This window comes from Mus musculus, chromosome 14, assembly GCF_000001635.26.
Source record: "Mus musculus strain C57BL/6J chromosome 14, GRCm38.p6 C57BL/6J".
Classification (NCBI taxonomy): Eukaryota; Metazoa; Chordata; class Mammalia; order Rodentia; family Muridae; genus Mus; species Mus musculus.
In genome coordinates, this window is record NC_000080.6 from 69,414,437 (window position 1) to 69,433,466 (window position 19,030).

At 47.2% G+C, this 19,030-nt stretch overlaps 2 protein-coding genes across 15 annotated transcripts in view; one reads left to right on the forward strand and one right to left on the reverse strand.

Annotated features, from left to right (window-relative positions):
• Gm16867 (predicted gene, 16867) overlaps nucleotides 1-19,030 on the reverse strand; it is a 140,791-nt gene that overhangs the window by 51,147 nt on the left and 70,614 nt on the right. For 5 of the 9 annotated variants that reach the window (XR_003950916.1, XM_030248111.1, XM_011245296.2 and 2 more), the window contains exon 2: nucleotides 7,462-7,563. Coding sequence is in view for 4 of the 9 variants with exons in the window: in XM_030248111.1 (XP_030103971.1) it covers nucleotides 7,462-7,563 (102 nt within the window). In the remaining 5 variants the exon portion in view is untranslated. Of the gene's footprint in view, nucleotides 1-4,509; nucleotides 5,145-7,103; nucleotides 7,261-7,461; nucleotides 7,564-19,030 lie in introns of those variants that run through there. The other 4 variants (XR_874771.3, XR_001781314.2, XR_874773.2 and 1 more) reach the window with 3 other exon arrangements.
• Gm21451 (predicted gene, 21451) overlaps nucleotides 1-19,030 on the forward strand; it is an 87,037-nt gene that overhangs the window by 24,020 nt on the left and 43,987 nt on the right. For all 6 annotated transcript variants that reach the window (XM_017316297.2, XM_017316296.2, XM_006519892.4 and 3 more), the window contains exons 2-3: nucleotides 1,173-1,579; nucleotides 11,985-12,160. In XM_017316297.2, coding sequence (XP_017171786.1) covers nucleotides 1,216-1,579; nucleotides 11,985-12,160 — 540 coding nt within the window. In that variant the 5' untranslated portion in view covers nucleotides 1,173-1,215. The remainder of the gene's footprint in view (nucleotides 1-1,172; nucleotides 1,580-11,984; nucleotides 12,161-19,030) is intronic.

The window sequence follows — 19,030 nt, forward strand, 5'->3', positions numbered from 1 at the left end:
CTGTCAGACTTCCGGATGCAGTGCTACATTTGAGGACCACTGGGACCCCATACTCCACTTGTGACTCAGTCTCTGCAGCCACATCACCTTCCCAATTAGTAAATGTGTCTATGAAGTTATGAAACCTGGCACGGAGAAACCAGAGAAGAGTAGGACATACGCTTTGCCCTAAAAAAAACTGTGTCTTCCCATTGGACATGTTGAAATCCCTGGGAAATTATCAAATCCTAAATCTGCTTTGGCAGGGGATGACTGGAGAAACTGGGCCAGGTTCAGCTGGGCCTTGGGCTGTGAGGAGTTTGAAGGAGCGGAGTGCAGGAAGGTGCTCTGAGAAGTCTGCCCTTGCCTGTGGGACCCACTGTCCTCCCTTTCTGCCAGCCCCGTGTCCCAGGAGGCCAGCCCAGGCAGACTTCTCCAGCAGTGGCTCTTAGCCTTGTTTTGGTTGGGTAAAACTGGATTTTCCCATTAGAGGCACCAGGAAGAGATTAGAAACCAGTGGGGAGAGTGACACCCTAGATGTGTTCTGTGGCTCCTCCCTGCTAGTTGCTCTAGGTGGCTCTGAGACCCAGTGAAGAACACAGATGCCACTAGGTAGCCCTTTTCTCAGCTGTGCTCATTCCTAGAAAGCACCGATGTCTCAGGGAGAGGCTTCAAACCCTGAGAGGAAATGGCTACCCTCTGTTGACAGCCAGGGGCACTTCCCCCACCCTTTGTCAGTCTCCGTCAACTCTGCCCACTTCTCGATTGTGAAAAAAAGGAAGAGGGCTGGTGAGGTGGCTCAGCAGCTAAAGGAGCTTGTTGCCAAGACTGGTCACCTGAGTTCGATCCCCGGGACCCACATGGTGAAAAAAGAGAATCGACTCCCACAAGTTGTCCTGTGACCTCCATACGTGAACAATGATGGGAAAGGAAAGGTTTTTGAGTTCAGAGAACGTTTCTGACATGAGGAGGTGGTGGATGACATCGGGAATTCAGACTGCTGTGGCCAAAACATGAGGTGGGGGCAGAAATGGGTTGGAATGGAGTCCAGAGAGCTTTGCATGCTAAGTCAGAAAGATGATGTCTCAGGACACTTTACAGTAGCTACAGCCTTTATGCCAGACTAATGTGCTCTCTCTCTCTCTCTCTCTCTCTCTCTCTCTCTCTCTCTCTCTCTCTCTCTCTCTCTCAAGTTCCTGCTGCCACCCACCACCCCCCTCTCAGCACAGGACAAGGATGGAGCTCCATTTTGGCTCCTGCCTCTCCGGCTGTTTGGCTCTGCTTGTCTTGCTGCCTTCCCTGAGCCTAGCACAGTACGAGGGCTGGCCCTACCAGCTCCAGTACCCTGAGTACTTCCAGCAGCCCGCTCCTGAGCACCATCAGCGGCAGGTGCCCTCCGATGTGGTCAAGATCCAGGTCCGCCTGGCGGGCCAGAAGAGGAAGCACAATGAGGGCCGCGTGGAGGTCTACTACGAAGGCCAGTGGGGCACGGTGTGCGACGATGACTTCTCGATCCATGCCGCCCATGTGGTCTGCCGGCAAGTGGGCTATGTAGAGGCCAAGTCCTGGGCTGCCAGCTCCTCCTACGGTCCAGGCGAAGGTAAGAGACCGTGCTGTGGAGCTGCGTGCATGTCACACAGCGAGGCCAGGGTACACTCTGATGAGCTGGCAAAGAAAGCTATAATTGCTATTAAGCGTGAATGTCTAAGAGTTTTCTATCTGCCCGGCAGGCTGTGTCCTGCTGGAAGGTGGGTGGGAGGCCTCTCCTGGGAATGATAGAGGGAGAAACCAACATGAACTCTCCTGCTGGTTGGTAACCTCAGACAGTAGGTGAGATTAGTCTGTGCCCACCTCACTAAGCCACACTCCCTATTACTATCCAGATTTCTTCTTCCAAATGCGGATTTCACAGTTTCTCAAAAGTGCTCCACAGGCTAGAGTTCTACCCACATGAAGATCATTATTATCTACCACTACTATTGTTATTTACTATTATTATTGTGTCTGTGTGTGTGTGCATGTGTGTTTTTGTTGTTGTTGTTGTTGTTTTGTTTGTTTGCTTGTTTTTGTTTTTTGTTTGTTCGTTTGTTTTTTTGTTTTCCGAGACAGGGTTTCTCTGTAGCCCTGGCTGTCCTGGAACTCACTTTGTAGACCAGGCTGGCCTCGAACTCAGAAATCTGCCTGCCTCTGCCTCCCAAGTGGCATGTGTGTTTTTATATGTGTTTTTATGTGTGTGTACACACATGCTCGTACATGTGCTTATGTTCTTGCACTGGTTTGTGTTTATGGCATCCAGCAGTGTTCCTCAGATGTTATCCAGCTAGGCTTTTTGTTTCTTTCATTCTTTTTTATTTGATTGATTGATTGATTGAGACAGGGTTTCTCCGTATAGCCTTGGTTTTCCTAGAATACACTCTGTAAGATTAGGCTGGTCATGAACTCAGATCCACCTGCCTCCGTCTCCTGAATGCTGGGGCTGAAGGTGTGTGCCAACAGCACCTGGTTGGATGATAGATTCTTCAAGAACTAGTGTGTTCCCAGAGTCTTTGTCCCTGGTTGGACATGCAGGTGTGGGTAAAGGTAGCTTTGCAGACAGCTGTTCTTCTTGGGGCTAGGAGGTGGCTCTGGTTGAAGACTTTGCTCTGCAAGCATGAAGACCTCAGTTTGGCTATCTGGCGCCTACATGAAAGCTGGGCATGGTGGCAAGGACCTGAAGCCTCAGTGCTAAGAATGTGGAGACAAGAGGATTCCTGGAGCTTACTGGTCAGCCAGACTAGCCAACTGGTGAGCAGCGGGTTCAGTGAGAGACTCTGTCTCAAAAGCATAAAGTGGAAGGAGATACCTGAACCAACCTCTGACATCCACATGCTTACACACACACACACACACACACACACACACACACACACACACGAGCTGCACATCAACCTCAGCTGCTTCTCAGCTGAGCTGCCCACAGGCCTTGGCAGGACTCAGACTGTTAGGCTAGAGTGAGCTGTCCACAATCCCTTGACTGCTGATAACTGCACGAAATTCTCCTGAGTCAAAATACAGAATGTTTCTGGCCCAACCCAGATCTCAGAGTTCTGGGTGTGACTGAATCTGGGTCAAGGGCACAGTGGATAGACAAGATAGATATGCTAATGCTTCAACCCTTCTTTCACTATTCTAGAAATGATAGGAAGAAAGGTGTCCCGTTTCCTGCACACGTCAGCTCCAGACAATAGGACGCTCCTTGATGGAAGAACTGGCCTAACACCCCATGCTTAGAGTCACGTGCTCCCAAAGCGTGCTCTGGGTTACTTGGCAGCAATGAGAGCCAAGGCAGCCAAGACCAATTAGCTGGGGGCCTTTAGAACCGCTTCCTGCATCTGACTAAACTTCCAGTGTTCTTCCATATGTCCACATCTCTGTTTATTCCATCCAAGTGATCTAGGGCTGACGTCAGATTTATATTCTCCATTCCAGATCATTGTAGCCTCAAAATTTTAGGGTAAATACTCTCCAGTGATGGTGGCTTTTACCCAGTGACAGCTTTATTTCTTATAACCAAATTGGTAACAAATCTATCATCAGAGGAGGAATTTGTGGATCTTCCCCCATAGGAGCCAGCATGGGGTGGCAGGACAGGTGGGCTTCTTGGGTAGAGCTTTGCTATAGAAGGACGACAAGGGCCCAAGGGTTCAGGAGAGAGGAGGAGACTTGAAAGACAGCTAATAAGACGATGGTCTACAGAGTCTGTGCTACACAAGGGAGAGAGACAAGGAGGAGGGATCAATCCTGCAAAACTACTTTAACCAATGAGATGGGGGTAGAGGGGTAGATTTGGCTGCAGAACATGATGGTTGGGATGGAGATTGAGAAGGATACAAGTATCGATTACAGCCAGGACTAAGTGTGAGCTTGAAGAACAGCTGGAGCCAAGGGTAAGAAGGTCTCTAGAGAGAGAACATGCGGTGACCCAGTACTGAACTTCTAAAGTTCATTCATGTAGACACTGAAAACACCGAGTGTTATAAAAGCTGCAGTTTACGGAAAGGAAGGAGAGAAATAAATACCAGACAACGGACCACTGAGATGCCAAGGGATTCAAGACTTACGCTAAGAGATGAGAAGACAGCCCAGTCAATAAAGAGCTTATGAAGACTGGAGTTTGACCCCTAGCTGCCTGCCCTCCATGGATGCATGCAACATACAATCACGCATTCATGACCACACACACACACACACACACAAAGAGAAGGCAGTGGCTGAGCATGGTGGGATGTACCTAGAATCCCAGCACTAGGGAGGCAGAGACCAGCTCAGAGAGTCTCAAGCCAGTGAGAAAACCTGTCTAAAAAAAAAAAAAAAAGTCAGGTAGTCAGCACCGAAGAGCAACACCTGGGTGGTATCCTCTGATCTCCACATGCACATGGATGCACAGTCACACACATACAAACTCATGTGCACACTCTTGTACACACACACACACATACACAGAGACTTCAGCCATCTGTATATAGAGTAGCCCTAGTTTGCACCATGGGAGAACGTCTAAATATAAATGTATTTAAGTTTCATGAGCTGCAGTGGAAATGTTGTCGTTGCACTGAGTACACAGTGTGCACTCGGTGCTGAGCTGTCTGATGTGTTTTGGCGTGGAAAACATACAGTGAACAGTTGATGGAACCGTCTGTGGTATGATGTCAGCAGAGTAGTGCTCAGTGGAGTCAGGCTCTGTGGATGGACTGGGAACGATGTAGCTAACCCATACTAGACTGCCCTCCTGGAGTCTCCAGACACCTCTGAGGCTCATGCTGTCATGATAAAAATAGGGCAATCATCAGGAATCCCGTGGATTTTTTCAGCCTAACCTGTAAGCAGGTCTCAACTCCCAAAGCCTCTCAGAGCCCAGCAAGTCAGGGGCCGTTCAGAGAGCTCTAAATAGGGCAGCTGACCTTTTTCATAACCTCTGATGAGCTTTCATGGCAACCTGAAACAGGGTGGGGACCCTCCACCCAGTTGTACTGACACTGGCAAGGCCAAGGACCCTGCACGTTCTGACTTGGGAAACTTCATTGCCTTGGTCAGACCAAGGGCTGAGCTTCCAGCCCAGGTTCATGCAAGCTCTTCCAGTGCGTCTGCTAATTTGCCTACACACTTCTTTCATCGGAGAGGGGTTCCTGTGAGTGGAAAGAGTAAAACATAATTTTGTTTCTGATTGAATGGCTTTTTTGTGTCCCAAATATGAACCTAATCTTATGTCCCAAGTACCACTTTCCTAGCATGCATATGTCCCCTAGGTGCCTAGAACTCTCTCACATTCCCACATACAGACATGGAAGCAAGGTGTGTTGGACTCAGGACAATCTAGCTGATGGGTAATAGATATATTGTAGAAAGTATTGACATGAAACCAGATCAAATAGCGACCCAAGGATGGTGATACTGTCTTAAGAAAAGTGTAGGTTTGTATATCCTCTATCCAAGAGAAGGTACCATGGCCAAGCACAGCAGAGAGCAAGCTTACCAGAAGGGAGCTGAAAAAGTACAGGGAAGTTTAGTTTTGTTGGATAACAGTGCCCACAGTATGACACAGTGCGGATATCACACCCTCTTCTGTCCCCTGCAGTTGCTTTAAAGAACTTTAAAGAAATGCTCTGCATTTTCACAGTAGCCAAGTGATCGCCCATAAAGAGATGACTGAAAGCTGAACACAGTGTGTACTCCTTTCATCCCAGCACTTGGGAGGGAACTCCCAGACAGATATCTGAGAGTTTGAGGCCAAGCTGCTCTAAAAAGGGAGTTCCAGGACAGCCAGGACTAGATAGATAGATAGATAGATAGATAGATAGATAGATCCTGTCTTGAAAAGAACAATAATAAAAACAAACGAACAAGATAACTGAATAAGGGAAGTGCATATCCACACAATGTAACATTAATCAGCCATCACAAAAACAAAATCAAGTCATTTTGGGGGGAAACAGATAGAACTGGAGACTGTCATATGAAGTGAAGCAAGCCAGGGCTATCCAGAAAAATACCACGTTTTCTCTCATACATGAAATCTAGACTTTAAAAGGACATGCTGTAGGTGGTAGTGCACACCTTTAATCCCAGCACTCGGAGGCAGAGGTAGGTGAATCTCTGAGTTTGAGACTAGCTTGGTCTATATAGTGAATTCCAGGACAGTCAGGGTCACACAGAGATACCCTGTCTTGAAAACAAAACAAAAAGAAACAAACCAGCCAACCAACCACCACCAACAAAGGACTTGAAAGCAGAGGGGAGACTAGTTAGGAAGAGGAGGGGATCAGTAGAACAATTGGGCAGAAGAAGATAGTGGGGGGTGAATAATATCAAGTGGTTCATGACGAACTCTCTCTTTGAGACTGGTTATTGCTAGGTATCTCCAACTGGCCTCAAATTCATGGCCGATCCTCCTGCATCCGCCTCCCCAGTGCTGGGGTTCCAGGAATGTGTCACCATGCCAGGCTGAAACCCATTATTTCGTGTGATGATTAGACCCTAGGTGGGAAACAGTTTGTGGTGGTCTTCCTCGCCAATGTAAGGGTGGCTTCCTTGGCTACCAGTGGAGTAAGGGCACTGCCTCTTTTTGCAATCTGCCCTTCAGCAGCTCAGCTCAGAATGTGCTGGGGAAGAAGCCTCACTGGCAAGATGGAGGGGCCCTTCCGTTGCTAGTACGCAGTAAAACAAATATGAGCTTGCTGTAGAAACAGCCGTCTACTAGCAAGCATGCATTGCAGTGGAGCCTGACGGCTTGGAAACTAGCCCAGATTGGGAAAGTGGTTGGAAAACCCAGTCCAGATGTTTTCAATCAACTCATTGTTCCCACAATGAGTCCAAAGCTCTCCCCTTTGAGCTGCAACTAGCCAGGCATCAGAGTATGCACGTTGTAGCCAGGCTTGCGAGTCAGGAGACTGGCCCCGTGTCCTCCTTGGCCTTGAAGAACCTTAGCTTCACACAGCAATTTTCTAATCTCTATGATGGGAGTGCCTTGATCACCTCCCTGTCTCACTGTGGAAACCATAGAATACATTGGGGTTTTTTTGTTTTGTTTGGTTTTTACTTACAAGAAGGAAAAGAAGGTCGACTAAGTCCCTGGTCCTATTCATTACCTTGTTGAGTCTTTGTGGCAGTCTGTCTGCTTGGACATCGCTTTGACTTTGGAAATGAGGACGAGGTTTGTGTCAGTAGTTGACTGAGTTACAGATCACCCAAGCCTGTGGCAGATAGAACTCAAGTATAGGTTTGTAGGTCTGCTCTTCTGTAGGGCTGTAAAAAGACGAGTGGAAAAATGACAGGCCTGGTTTGGTTTGGTTTGGTTTGGTTTGGTTTGGTTTGGTTTGGTTTGGTTTTGGTTTGGTTTTATAGTGGCTCAGGGAGCAGAGTGATTACAGTGTAACTATGAGGACCCGAGTTTGAATTCCTAGCATCCACATAAAAGTTAACATGAAAGCTGTACTTATATAATACCTGTGCGTTGGGGAGAGAAGACAGCCCCATCCATGAAGCTGTTGGACCAACCATCCTGGCTGAATTGATGAACTTCAGGTTCAGGGAAGCTGAACAGTGACCCTATTGCAAAAAATAAGGTACAGATCAATAGAAGAAGGTATGGTATGCCAGGCTCTGGCCTCCACTCGTGTATATGCACACATGTGGGCAATCTTACACTTGTCTTCGTAAATACACTACATATACACATCTGTGCACACATAGACATGTACACACAAGTATAAAATCACTATTGGAAAGCCACCTGGCATCTTTCTTAGGTCTTTATTTTTCATTGCAGTGAAAGATGTGTATGAAAACTTACATCTTAACCATACATATACAGTTCAGTAGTGTTAAGTATGTTTTTCATTTTGGAGGCAACTAATTTCCAGAGCATTCTTGCAAAACAAATGGTCCAGACACGTTAAATAATCTTCCAGTCCTTACAGCCCCTGGCAATTCCCGTTCTGCTCTGTTTCTCAGAGTTTGACAGCTCTAGGTAGGAATCATCCCATATTTGGCCTTTAGTGACCAGCTTTTCCCACTTAGCAGAATGTCCTCAAGGTTGGATGTTGAAGTATGTGTCAGAATTTTCCCTTCTACAGTTTTGCCTTATATGTATGCAGTTTGTCAAGACATGTCAGTTATGAATTGTGCTGCTGTGAGCTTGGGTGTGTAAACACATTCCCCAAAGCCTGGGTTTCAATGTCTGTTCCTCCCTCGCCCTCCTTTCTTTCCTTCCTTTCTCATTCTGGGTCCTTGTAGATACTAGGTAAGCATTCAGCCACTGAGCTACACCCACAGCCGTGTGTGTGTTTGTGTGTGTGTGTGTGTGTGTGTGTGTGTGTGCACGCGCGCATGTGTATAACAAGCTCTCCCTCTGTAGTCCAGGCTAGTACAGAACTGTGTAGCCCAATCTAGCCTCAAACTCCAGGAAGTCTTGTCTTAGTCTTTTGAGTGCTATGATTACAGACATGGGTCAGAGTACACCTGTAATTGTTTTCTTTTAAATTTCAAGACAGGGTCTTAATAAGCTGTCCAGGTTGAGCTAGACCTCATTGTGTGGCCAGATTTGGCCTTAAACGTGTGATACTCTTCCCTCAGTCTCCTTACAAACTATAATTACAGCTATGTGCCACCTACCACACCTGGCTCCAGTTTTGGAATTCAAAATGATGTGATAGCTTTAAAGTCTGGGAGTTGAGGACATAATTCGGTGATAGAGCAGTTGTCTATTATGTACACGGCCTAGAGTCCTATCCCTAGCACCACCCCCACCTCGACAAACTAAACAAATAAAAAAAAAAAACAAGTTTTTAAGAACACCACACTGTTTCCTGCATCATCAGTACCGTTGACACACAGGGCTTCAGTTTCTCCACATCCTCACCGGTACCAGTACATTTGCTATTTCCTGTGTTTTTGACAGGAGCTCCCTGCAGTAGATAGTTTCCTTATTGCTATGACCAAATATCTGTCAAGAAGCATCCTAAGAGAAGAAGAGTTATATTGGCTCACAGTTTGGGTACACATAGTCCATCCTAGTGGCTCTACATAGCAGGCGTCTATAACCCAGGACTCCTCATCATGTCTTGTCCTTGCCTTTGTTATTTGTTCTGGAGACAATATAACCCTAGCTGCCCTGGAACATGCTATGTAGACCAGACTGGCCCCAGACTCACAGAGATCTCTCTGCCTTTGCCATCCAAGCACTGGGATTGAAAGCATGCACCACCAATCTGCCTTATCCTGTCACATCGTCATAAACAGAAAGCAGGGAACAGACGGGAAGTGGTCACACTATAAACTGTTAAGGCCCTCCCCTAGTGACTCACTTCCTTCCATCAAGGCTCCACCTCCAAAACGTTTCCCAACCTTCTAAAGCAGTGCCTCTAGCTGAGGACCAAGCATTCCAACATAAGAGCCCGTAGGGGAATATCTCCCACTCAAGCCACACCACCACCCCTATGGAATGAGATGGCCCCTCTTGGTTAACCCCCTAGAGCTTTGCATATAGAATTTTCTGCTAATGCAAGCAAGCTGAAAGGACCAGAGGTGAGCCTCCGTTCTGCACTGACTTTGCTGAGTATGTAATGATGGCTGTGATGGAATGGCCTGTCTCTACTCAGACATGGTGAAAAAAGAATTGAGAAAGCACTAACTGGAGAAGTGACTCATAGGTTTCTGGGCTCATGGATGGCTTGGTGCCCAGAGACTGAGCCATCTGAGTCAGGCTCTGTGTCTGTGAGGAGAGAGCAATAGTGTCACCTGGGTCTCCCCAAGATCAATGTGGTGATGCAGGTGGATGTGCTCAAAACCCAGCAAACCCTCGATGAACTTTTCCCTGAGTGGCTACATCTACAACTGCTCCACATGCAGAGGCCGGTGAGGCTGACTTGTGCTGTGGGTATAACTAGAGCCCACATTCTTGTCATTGTTTCCATTTTCGAGACACTCTAGAGCAGCAATGAACGATCTCTAGTCAACCCAGACCTCTGCAGCTCATGAGGGTGTCTCCATCTTGCTGATAGGAAAGGGACTTTGGCCTGTGTTTCAAAGCTAAAAGAAACCGAACCAGAATTCAAACCCAGGTTTGGACTGGATCCTGCATGGCATGGTCCTGGAAATCTGACTGCGACAGGAAGGGAAGGGAAGGGAAGGAAGGAAGGAAGGAAGGAAGGAAGGAAGGAAGGAAGGAAGGAAGGACAGAAGACACATAGACACACATATAGGGAAGCTGGGATTGGGTGTGCTGTGCCTATTCTGGTGGAGCAGCAGCAACTACAATAATCCATAGCATCAGCCTCTGCTATGTACAACCCAGTGGGAGGGGTTAGATAGCCTCGGTAGGAGGAGCAGTCAGTCTCATGTTGCAGTTATCTAAGAGAAGCTGTAGTCACTAGATTTTGCTTATACTGTTAGTATCCACACAGAGACAATTCCTCTGAGTCTAGCCCATAGTCCTTGTCAATAATACATATTCACTCAATGCTTCAGCTCTCCTGTGGTGGTTTGCCCCCTGCCTCCCACACACTCATATATTTGAATGCTTGGTCCTCAGTTGGTGGAACTGTTTGAGAAGAAATTGTTTGAGAAGGATTAGGAGGTGCAGCCTGGTTGGCAGAGACGTTTCATGAAGGGCAGGCTTTGAGGTTTCAAGAGCACATGCCACTCCCAGTTAACTGTCTGCCTAGTGCTTTGTGTCTCAAAATGTGATCCCTCAGCTACTACTCCAGCATCTTGCCTGCCTGTCTGCTGCCATGCTCCTGACCTGAAGGCCATAAACTATAACCCTCGGGATCCATGAGTCCCAAAGGAAACACTTTCGCTTATGAGTTGCCTTGGTCACAATGTTTTACCACAGCACTAGAAAAGTAAGTTAGGCAGCACCCTAGGCATTCGCACAGGGCTCCTTTACTCCCCACAAGAGCCCCTGTTCTTCTGCAGTGCCACCCATAGTGGCAAAACGTCATTGCCAGATGGGTGAGACGGCTCAGTGGGTAAAGGTGCTTGCCATGCAAGGCCACCAGAATCGGACACCTGGGGCTCACAGAAACATGGAAGAAAAGATGCAACTCTACAGAATTGCTCTCCGGTCTTCACACTTTTTCACCCTAGAATGTGGCCAATGCCACACACACATCATGCACATATATATGATAATAACAATAATTAAGCTGGGCGGTGGTGGCGCACGCCTTTAATCCTAGCACTTGGGAGGCAGAGACAGGCAGATTTCTGAGTTGGAGGCCAGCCTGGTCTACAGAGTGAGTTCCAGGACAGCCAGGGCTACACAGAGAAACCCTGTCTCGAAAAAAAGCCAATAATAATAATAATAATAATAATAATAATAATAATAATAATAATAAAACTTGACTGTCAAGACGACTTGATTTGAAATCCCCTAGGAGACTTAGCTCTGAGCATGCCTCTCTAGATGTTTACACAGAGAATTAACTAAGGAAGGAAGACCCACCCTGAATGTGAGTGGCACCATCTGGGACCCCAAACTGAATAAAAAGGAGAAAAACAAGGAAGCCAGCTAAGCAGCAGAATTCACCTCCCCCTGCTTCCTGACTGGGGGACACAGCATGACCAGCCACCCCACTTCCTGATGTCATGCCTTCCCACCATGATCGACTGTATCCCTTTGTAAACCGTCAGCCAAAATAAACCCTTCTTCTCTTAAGTTGCCTCTGCCAGGTGTTTATCACAGCATTGAGAAAGGCAACTGATGCACCACACAACTTCCAGGATTAAACATAATTTCTGTCCTAAGTGTACTCAAACTACCACACCTTCTGATCACACCAGCTGCCTGTCCAGGCAAGGAAACTCCAGTGATCTACAGTGAGATGGACAACCTCATGCAATAAAAACTAACTGATAGCTACACACACCTGTCAAAATTCAGGGGAATTCCATGTGAGGCACTGGGGCCCCTGCCACCTGGATCTGCATTGACAGGATGCTTACTTTCTCTCTTCCGTGCTGTGCAGGCCCCATCTGGTTGGACAATATCTACTGTACTGGCAAAGAGTCGACCCTGGCATCTTGCTCCTCCAATGGCTGGGGTGTCACTGACTGCAAGCACACTGAAGACGTTGGAGTGGTGTGTAGTGAGAAAAGAATTCCTGGCTTCAAATTTGACAATTCGTTGATCAACCAAATAGAGGTAAGTGCAATGCGGTCTTCTTTTTACACTCTTATGAGTATGGAGCCCAGAATCTGAGAATACTCAACCTCCACGTGCCTTCAATAGCATCTTCACTTGAATGTGTTTTCTTTTCCCTGTGTATAGTATGTCTTACCTGTTTGTTGAGTACTGGATATAGATGGGGATTCATATCAGCTAGGTTTGATGCACAGGCAAGTTGAAGGATTTCTAGAGAATGGATACCATTATGTGGATGGATGTTTTGCCCATACATATGTCTGTGTACCACATGTGTGCTCAAGGAGGCCAGAAGAGAGCATTGGAACTCCTGGAACTGGAGTTACAGATGGTTGTGAGTTACCATGTAGGTGCAGGACCTGACCTAGTCTTCTGGAAGAGCAACTAGTGCTCTTAACTGCTGAACCATCTCTGTAGCCTCTGAATTTGCTTTTGAAAAAAGACTTCAAACTGCCCCCATCTAGGCTCCAGATGTCCCCAGACTATGCCCTAGTTGTTATCTTTCCATGACTCCCCACTGCCCTGCTCCTGTCTCCTGTGACCCCAGAGCACACAGAACAGGCTGGAATTGGGTCCAGTCTGCGTGGAGCATGGAATGAGTTCCCATCTTTCCCTCGGCTGGAGCATCAGGCCACTTGCTAGTCATCATCTTCAAACATCCTCACTCATTCACGACAATGAGAGCACCATGGAATCGATGCAATTCAGGGACTACATACCACTAACCAAGCTTTGGTTTTTCCATGGAACTGACACTGAGGAGTGTGGGCTTGTGTCCCAGGACTTTCCATGCCCACTCTATATCCCCCATAGGAAAAAGCACCCATTTGTACATGTCTCTACTCTCTGATGAGACCAGAAGCTCCTATAGGGTAGGTGCTACATCGTAATCACGGTTGCATCTAACATACAGAGCTCTAGGTACCACATGTGAACAGATTCCAACTTCCGCATTTCCTTCTCCCTAGAAACACATACCAGCGATTATTGTCCCCTCAGGCAGAGAAGAACCCAAAGTCAAGATGAAACTATACCGTAAAGAGAAGCACACAGAGCAGACATCCTTTTGTGGCACTGGCCTGCCTCGGCAGACATTCAGCTTCTTGATGGCATCATCAGTGGTCTCGTGTTCAACTAGAAGCTCAGGACTATCCACTTGGAGTGTTGAGAGAATAGAGGTCCAGGCTTTGTAGCTAAGAAGATGTTAATGGTGCAAATAGAAAGGAACAGGCCAAAATGTCAGCCAGTTTGGGGTTATGAGAGAGCAAGATTCATTTGCTACTAGCCAAATAATAACAACAGGAACAGATAATCCTGGAAAGGGAACCCTGTGAGCAGCCCTTCCATAGGTAGATGTTAAGTGAGCTCCTAGGGATTCACACATGTTAGCCAACTGACCTGCATCCTCATCCGAGAACCATGTTACATAGAAAGCAGAACCCCACTGAAATGGAAGAGATTTAGTCAATCTGGGGCAAAAATGCTGGGAAGAACATCCTTATTCTGGAAGTGCAGACGAGCAAGCGTAGTGCTCTGCTCTGACATTTGTTGGAGGAAACCACATCCATCGTGATCTGAGGACTCCCACGAGAAAGAAAACACAGTCCTCAGTTGCTGGATAGACAAAGCATGTGTCACGAGGGACACTGGAGCATCGTGCCGAAGCCAAGGGCACAGATCCTGGTGAATTTGCAGTCACCCAGAGGGCTACAGAGCAGACATCTACTATGGCAGGCTAGATGATGGGCATGGCTTTTGAACTGCATGCTTTCCTAAATGGTCTCCTGTCATGCAGACCAGTTTGGTGACACAAGCCAGGGGGAGCCTACCTGCCCTAGCCACAGACACACAGGAATGAACCCTCAGTCAGTGAGCTGTCCTCCGGGACCTCCCTTCCATGCCCACTGAAAGTAGGTCATGTTAGCCCTAGATTCAAAAGGCCTAAGGAGAACACTGGAGTTGCAAGAAGATTCCTACATGCTGGGTTTCATGGTTAAAGCTCAGGCTTACGTGTAGCTCTGGTCTGACAAGGAGCCGCCCAGACCACCTACACAGGATGTTTGTGGGATGCTGGGAAGTTACTCCAAAATGCCTCGTGTCAGTAGCTGAAGTCATGGAAGCATTCCTCTTTGCTAAAGAAATGGCCCCTATTAAATCATTGTGGGTGAGAGAGTGAGCCATAGCTTTGATGGATATGCAGTTAGATGGTATTGCTGGACGCTCAGGATTCCCTGGAGGGCTGGTGACTAATTTTGTCTGAGCACAGCGAATGAGGTCTCCAGTGATGTGCCCTGGGTCTCTGTTCCTATCTGTATTGAAGCATGGAGAATCTGCCTGGAAACAAAAATGTGGACTGAAGAAATACTGAAAGATATCAAACTAGGAGGGATCACTGGAGTATACGAGGTGAAGAATTAGGAAGAGTGCAATAATAGGTCCCAAATGTGACAGCTATCTGCTTAAAATGTAAGGTGTGTTTTGGTTTGGGGTCAAAGGGACTTTGACTGGACAATCCAATATCTAGGTAGAAGAAATCAGGCGCAAGAATGCAGTCATGGGGGAATGAATGAAAGGCACTGATTTTTTTAATCCCTGCTAGCACTGTGTGACTGAACTCACTGGCTCAGTTCTGGGTCCATCTCTTAACCAGGTCACCCACAGCAGGGGCCAAAAGACATGTCTGGAAGCCATATCCTAGGAGGGAATGAAGACTTTTCTGTCAAGAAGAGATACTGGGGGAGGCTCTGTCAGTTCTTTTCAAATATTTAGAGTGCTACCATGGAGACAAATGTTTGCAGTTTGTTCCAACTCCCAGAGAAAGCTAAGGCAGAGAGGCAGGTGACGGGCGGGATGCAAGCTTGCGCTGAGGCAGTCCCCTGCCCCCAGACCCATCTTCCTCTGTGTGTAGTGAGCTTCTTATTGATGGAGGAGTTCAAGCAGAAACTCTCTGCCCCTCTGCCAGAAATACTGTAATCAGATTCCAAATGGGAAAGGGGCTAGGACTATGTGATTACAAAACTCTAAGCTCTCTTGTCACTTGGAAGCTGTGGATGAACATTCATTTCGTGTTAGAGGCATCTACGAGCCAAATGGGCATTGCTGGTGTGTGTGTCAACATGTGCAGAGAAATGATGGCGAACAGTACGTGTGCTGTGTGTTCAGGCCCCTCCTGGCCTCTTCTCGGGCCCCTCACAACCTTGACTTTGAAGCTAGGTATTGACCTTATGGACTCATTGATTGCCTGGAGGTCAGGAACAGATCTCAGTATGACAGATGACCCCCACAGGCTTGCATCTTCACAAGAGGGCTCCAGATAGCCCCAAGAATGGAGCAGAAGAAAACTGCACCTGTTTGGATGAGAGTTCCTCAGCAATGAATGTCAGAAGCATGCCTTGAGAGCTAGGGTTTGCTAGCTCCAACCCTAAGAACTGGGTGGTTAGAGTTAGGGCTAGGGCTAGAGCTAGGGCTAGGGCTAGGGCTAGGGCTAGGGCTAGGGCTATGGCTATGGCTAGGGCTAGTACTAGGGTTTGGGCTAGGAGTTAGGGCTCGGGGTTAGGGTTAGGGCTAGGGTTAAGTTAGGAAAATGTTGAAGCATATTTTACTTAATTGTCTTTCCCAGACTTCTCTGCCAGCTTGAGACACCTTTGGGACTTCTTGATACTGAATTTCTTTCCAGGGGAAGAAAAATAGCCCCTTACTTACAAAAAGACTCTACCAAGGAAAGCTCAACAGATTTGATGCTAAGGGCCCTGATGACTGCAGCCAGAACTATCCAGAACAATAGAACCATCAGTATCCATAGTAACTGTGCCTCTCTGTTATTGGCAAGGTTGTTCTCAGTACTTGTGGGGAGTAGGGGGAATCAGTTATGTTCAATATGAAAGCAAGCCTTGTAGACTATGAAATACTTATGGAAAAGTAGGTGACCAAAGTTCATGGTCGGGAGGAAGATTCCAGAGGCGTGAGTCACTAAGCCTGGAGCACTTGGTAGAATTTCTCTTACACTTTTGGTTTTCTTGAACACCTGTGTGCACTCTAGACATCCTCAGGGACAATGAAAGACTATATGACGATTTTACTACAGAAGCCCCATGAGGGAGTGTCTATCCCCCTCTCCAACACAGACAGTACACCATCTCAGCTTGCTGTAGATCCTTAGCTTCAGACCCTGTAGCTAAAGGTGAGAATTTCTAGTCTTAGGGAGACAAACTTGGGACTGTGTCCAAAATGGTTGACCTTTCTTGGGTCATCTGATATCACACTACAAAACATCTAATTGGCTGAATTTAGAGACAAATGAATCATGGATCCATCATTAAAACATTTTTGTTTTTGTTTTTTTAAATAAGGTAGGTGGGAGCAAAAAATGACATGTGCAATACAGATATTTTTAAATCCAAAAAGCAGAGCCCCCAGCAAACCTCTCAGGACGTCAGAACCTCTTAAACCAGGACACTTTGTTTCCTGTCTGTGGTGGTTGGAAAAAGCATTAGATAAGGAGAGATGGCAAATCCAGATGTCCTTCGGAGCAATCCTGCAGCTGGTACCAGTTCTTAGATCACATGCTTGTACAAGGCTTCTGCTGGGGCCTGTTAGATCAGGAAATGTGCGAGTCTGCAGTGTTTATCTCATGCCTTCCTTTCTACACAGTTCTTAAGGGCTCCTTCCCCAAAATAAAGTAAACAAGAGGTTGGAGATACAGCTCAGTTGGTAGAGTGCTTGCCTAACATGCATGAAGCCCAGGGTTCGACCCCCCAGCACCACATAAAACTAGGTATGATAGTAACACAAAGTAAGCAGGACAGACTAGAAATGCCATGGGATGGTACCTATTCTGAGGGATGCCCTGAGCCTCAGTATCATCGCTAAGACAGTAGGCAGCCCAAGACATCCTGAGTTGTCAACAGAGAGATGCTGCAGAGCCAGAAGGCCATCTATGTCCCTTGACTCTATGAGCTAACATTCTTCTGGAAAGATGGGGGGGCCTGAAAAATCCCCTTCCCACTTTTTCCCCTGTAACCACAGGGACTGGGCAATGAACCCAGGTTTTTATTAGTCACTCTCAGTGCCAGATGTTTCCATGTCTCCCTCCCAACCACAGCCTTATCTGCCTGCATCTGGAGGCCCAGAAAAAGGTCTCTAGAGAGATTTCCTGCAAAGGGGGCACTTCCCAGCTGGGTCTCTGATCTCAGCACCGGGGCAGAGGGGCAGCTTGTGTTTAAGAAAGGGGATCAGTTTCCATCTGGGTGTAGTTTGGAAGATTCCGTATAGCCTCCCAGCTAGTTTGGGAAAAGCTGAACGACTTCCCTCCTGCAAAAGAAAGAAGTTGACAATGGTGCTTTGTGCCTAACTCTTAGGAGGGGAATAGAAAGGGTTAAGCAGGGCACCCTCTGGGGGCTGAACTGGATGATCAGGTGTGGTTCTCTAGAATATTTCTTTTCCACCATTCTGTGAGCATGCATAGAAAGACATACAGGACCTTACTTTGCTCATAATCTGTGCTCTATTAACTGAGAACCATTATGTAGCTGGGACTGTTGGCTACCATAAGGTACACAAGACAATAAGCTGTAAGGTACCCCCCCCCCCCAGATTTTTTTTTCAACCAAAAATAGGTCACCATGTCTGAAAAGCAGAGGGTGTTTATGTGGCAAACAGAACCAAATATTTAAAATCTCACACATCTCAGCAAATCTGGAAACTTGGTTCTGGAGGGTTGCCCATGCAGCCCTTTGCAAAGCATAGATAGATACTGGTAGAAGAAGCCATGAGACCAAAGAAACAAACAGCATTGTAGTCACTAGACTGTGCAAGCAGTATGGTTTGCTTTAGATGTGATGAACCCATGAGCTGTATGTGCGCCAACTTTGAGAGCTGTGGATTGGACTGGAACATTGAATGGTGGTTTGGAGAAGAAATGAATGGGAGAGGTGGCGGGGAGGTTTGCATCTGTGGATGGGAGAAAGCCACTCAGATTCTGGGTCTGTAGCACTGTTCTCTGAGACTGTAGGGTAGCCTAGTGATGAGTATAGCTGGACTAGTAGAGTCCAAGCTGGCTCTGCCACATGCCCTAGAGTCCAGGTACATGAACCATGCTGGAAGATGAACACTGAATCTCTCCCTTCATCACCAAAAGGCTGTTGTAACAAGGATCTATTGGCTCATTCATTCTCTGAGACCTAGGCTGGGCACAAAGATGAAAGGGATTGATGGATAGTCTTGTTCTTCTTGAGCTTACTGTCTAGCAGTAGAGAAAGATGATTTCAGAACTCATTGCTTTGTTGCCATGGTGATGATTGCTATATACAATGAAAGGCCCAGCATAGGACTTGCTGAGTCTGTGGCCTCAGAACCCAGGCAAGGCCAGAGAAGCTGCTGGGCCACAAGGGGTTGGTGGCTGGAGCAGGTGTCTCGCCAGCTTCCTGCCTGCAGTAGGGCTGGCCTACTCTCTAAAGAAGCCTCTGTTACCTGCACACATTCTTCCAGGCTGGAAAAATGAAAGCATTTTCCAGCAGCGGTGCAGAGCTCCTGATTTATAGGAGGCCTAGCCAGACAGCCGGCTTGTTTCTCTAGTGGCGTCAGTATGAGTTCAGCTCTCCACACCGTCCCAACTGCATCCCCTTCACTCCCAGTTCAGTCCAGCGCAGAGCTGAGCAATGGAAACCACAGAGCAGGGCCTGGTAGTACAGGCCCGGGATCTCAGCTACTTGGCAGGCTGAGGTAGGAAGATTACAAGTTCAAAGACTTTCTGGGCTACAGAGTGAGTCAAAAGCTGGCCTAGACAACTTAGTGACACCCTGATTCACAAGAAAAAGTAAAAAGAAGACTAAAGATGTAGGTCAGTGGTGAAGTATTTGCTCAGTGGGTCTG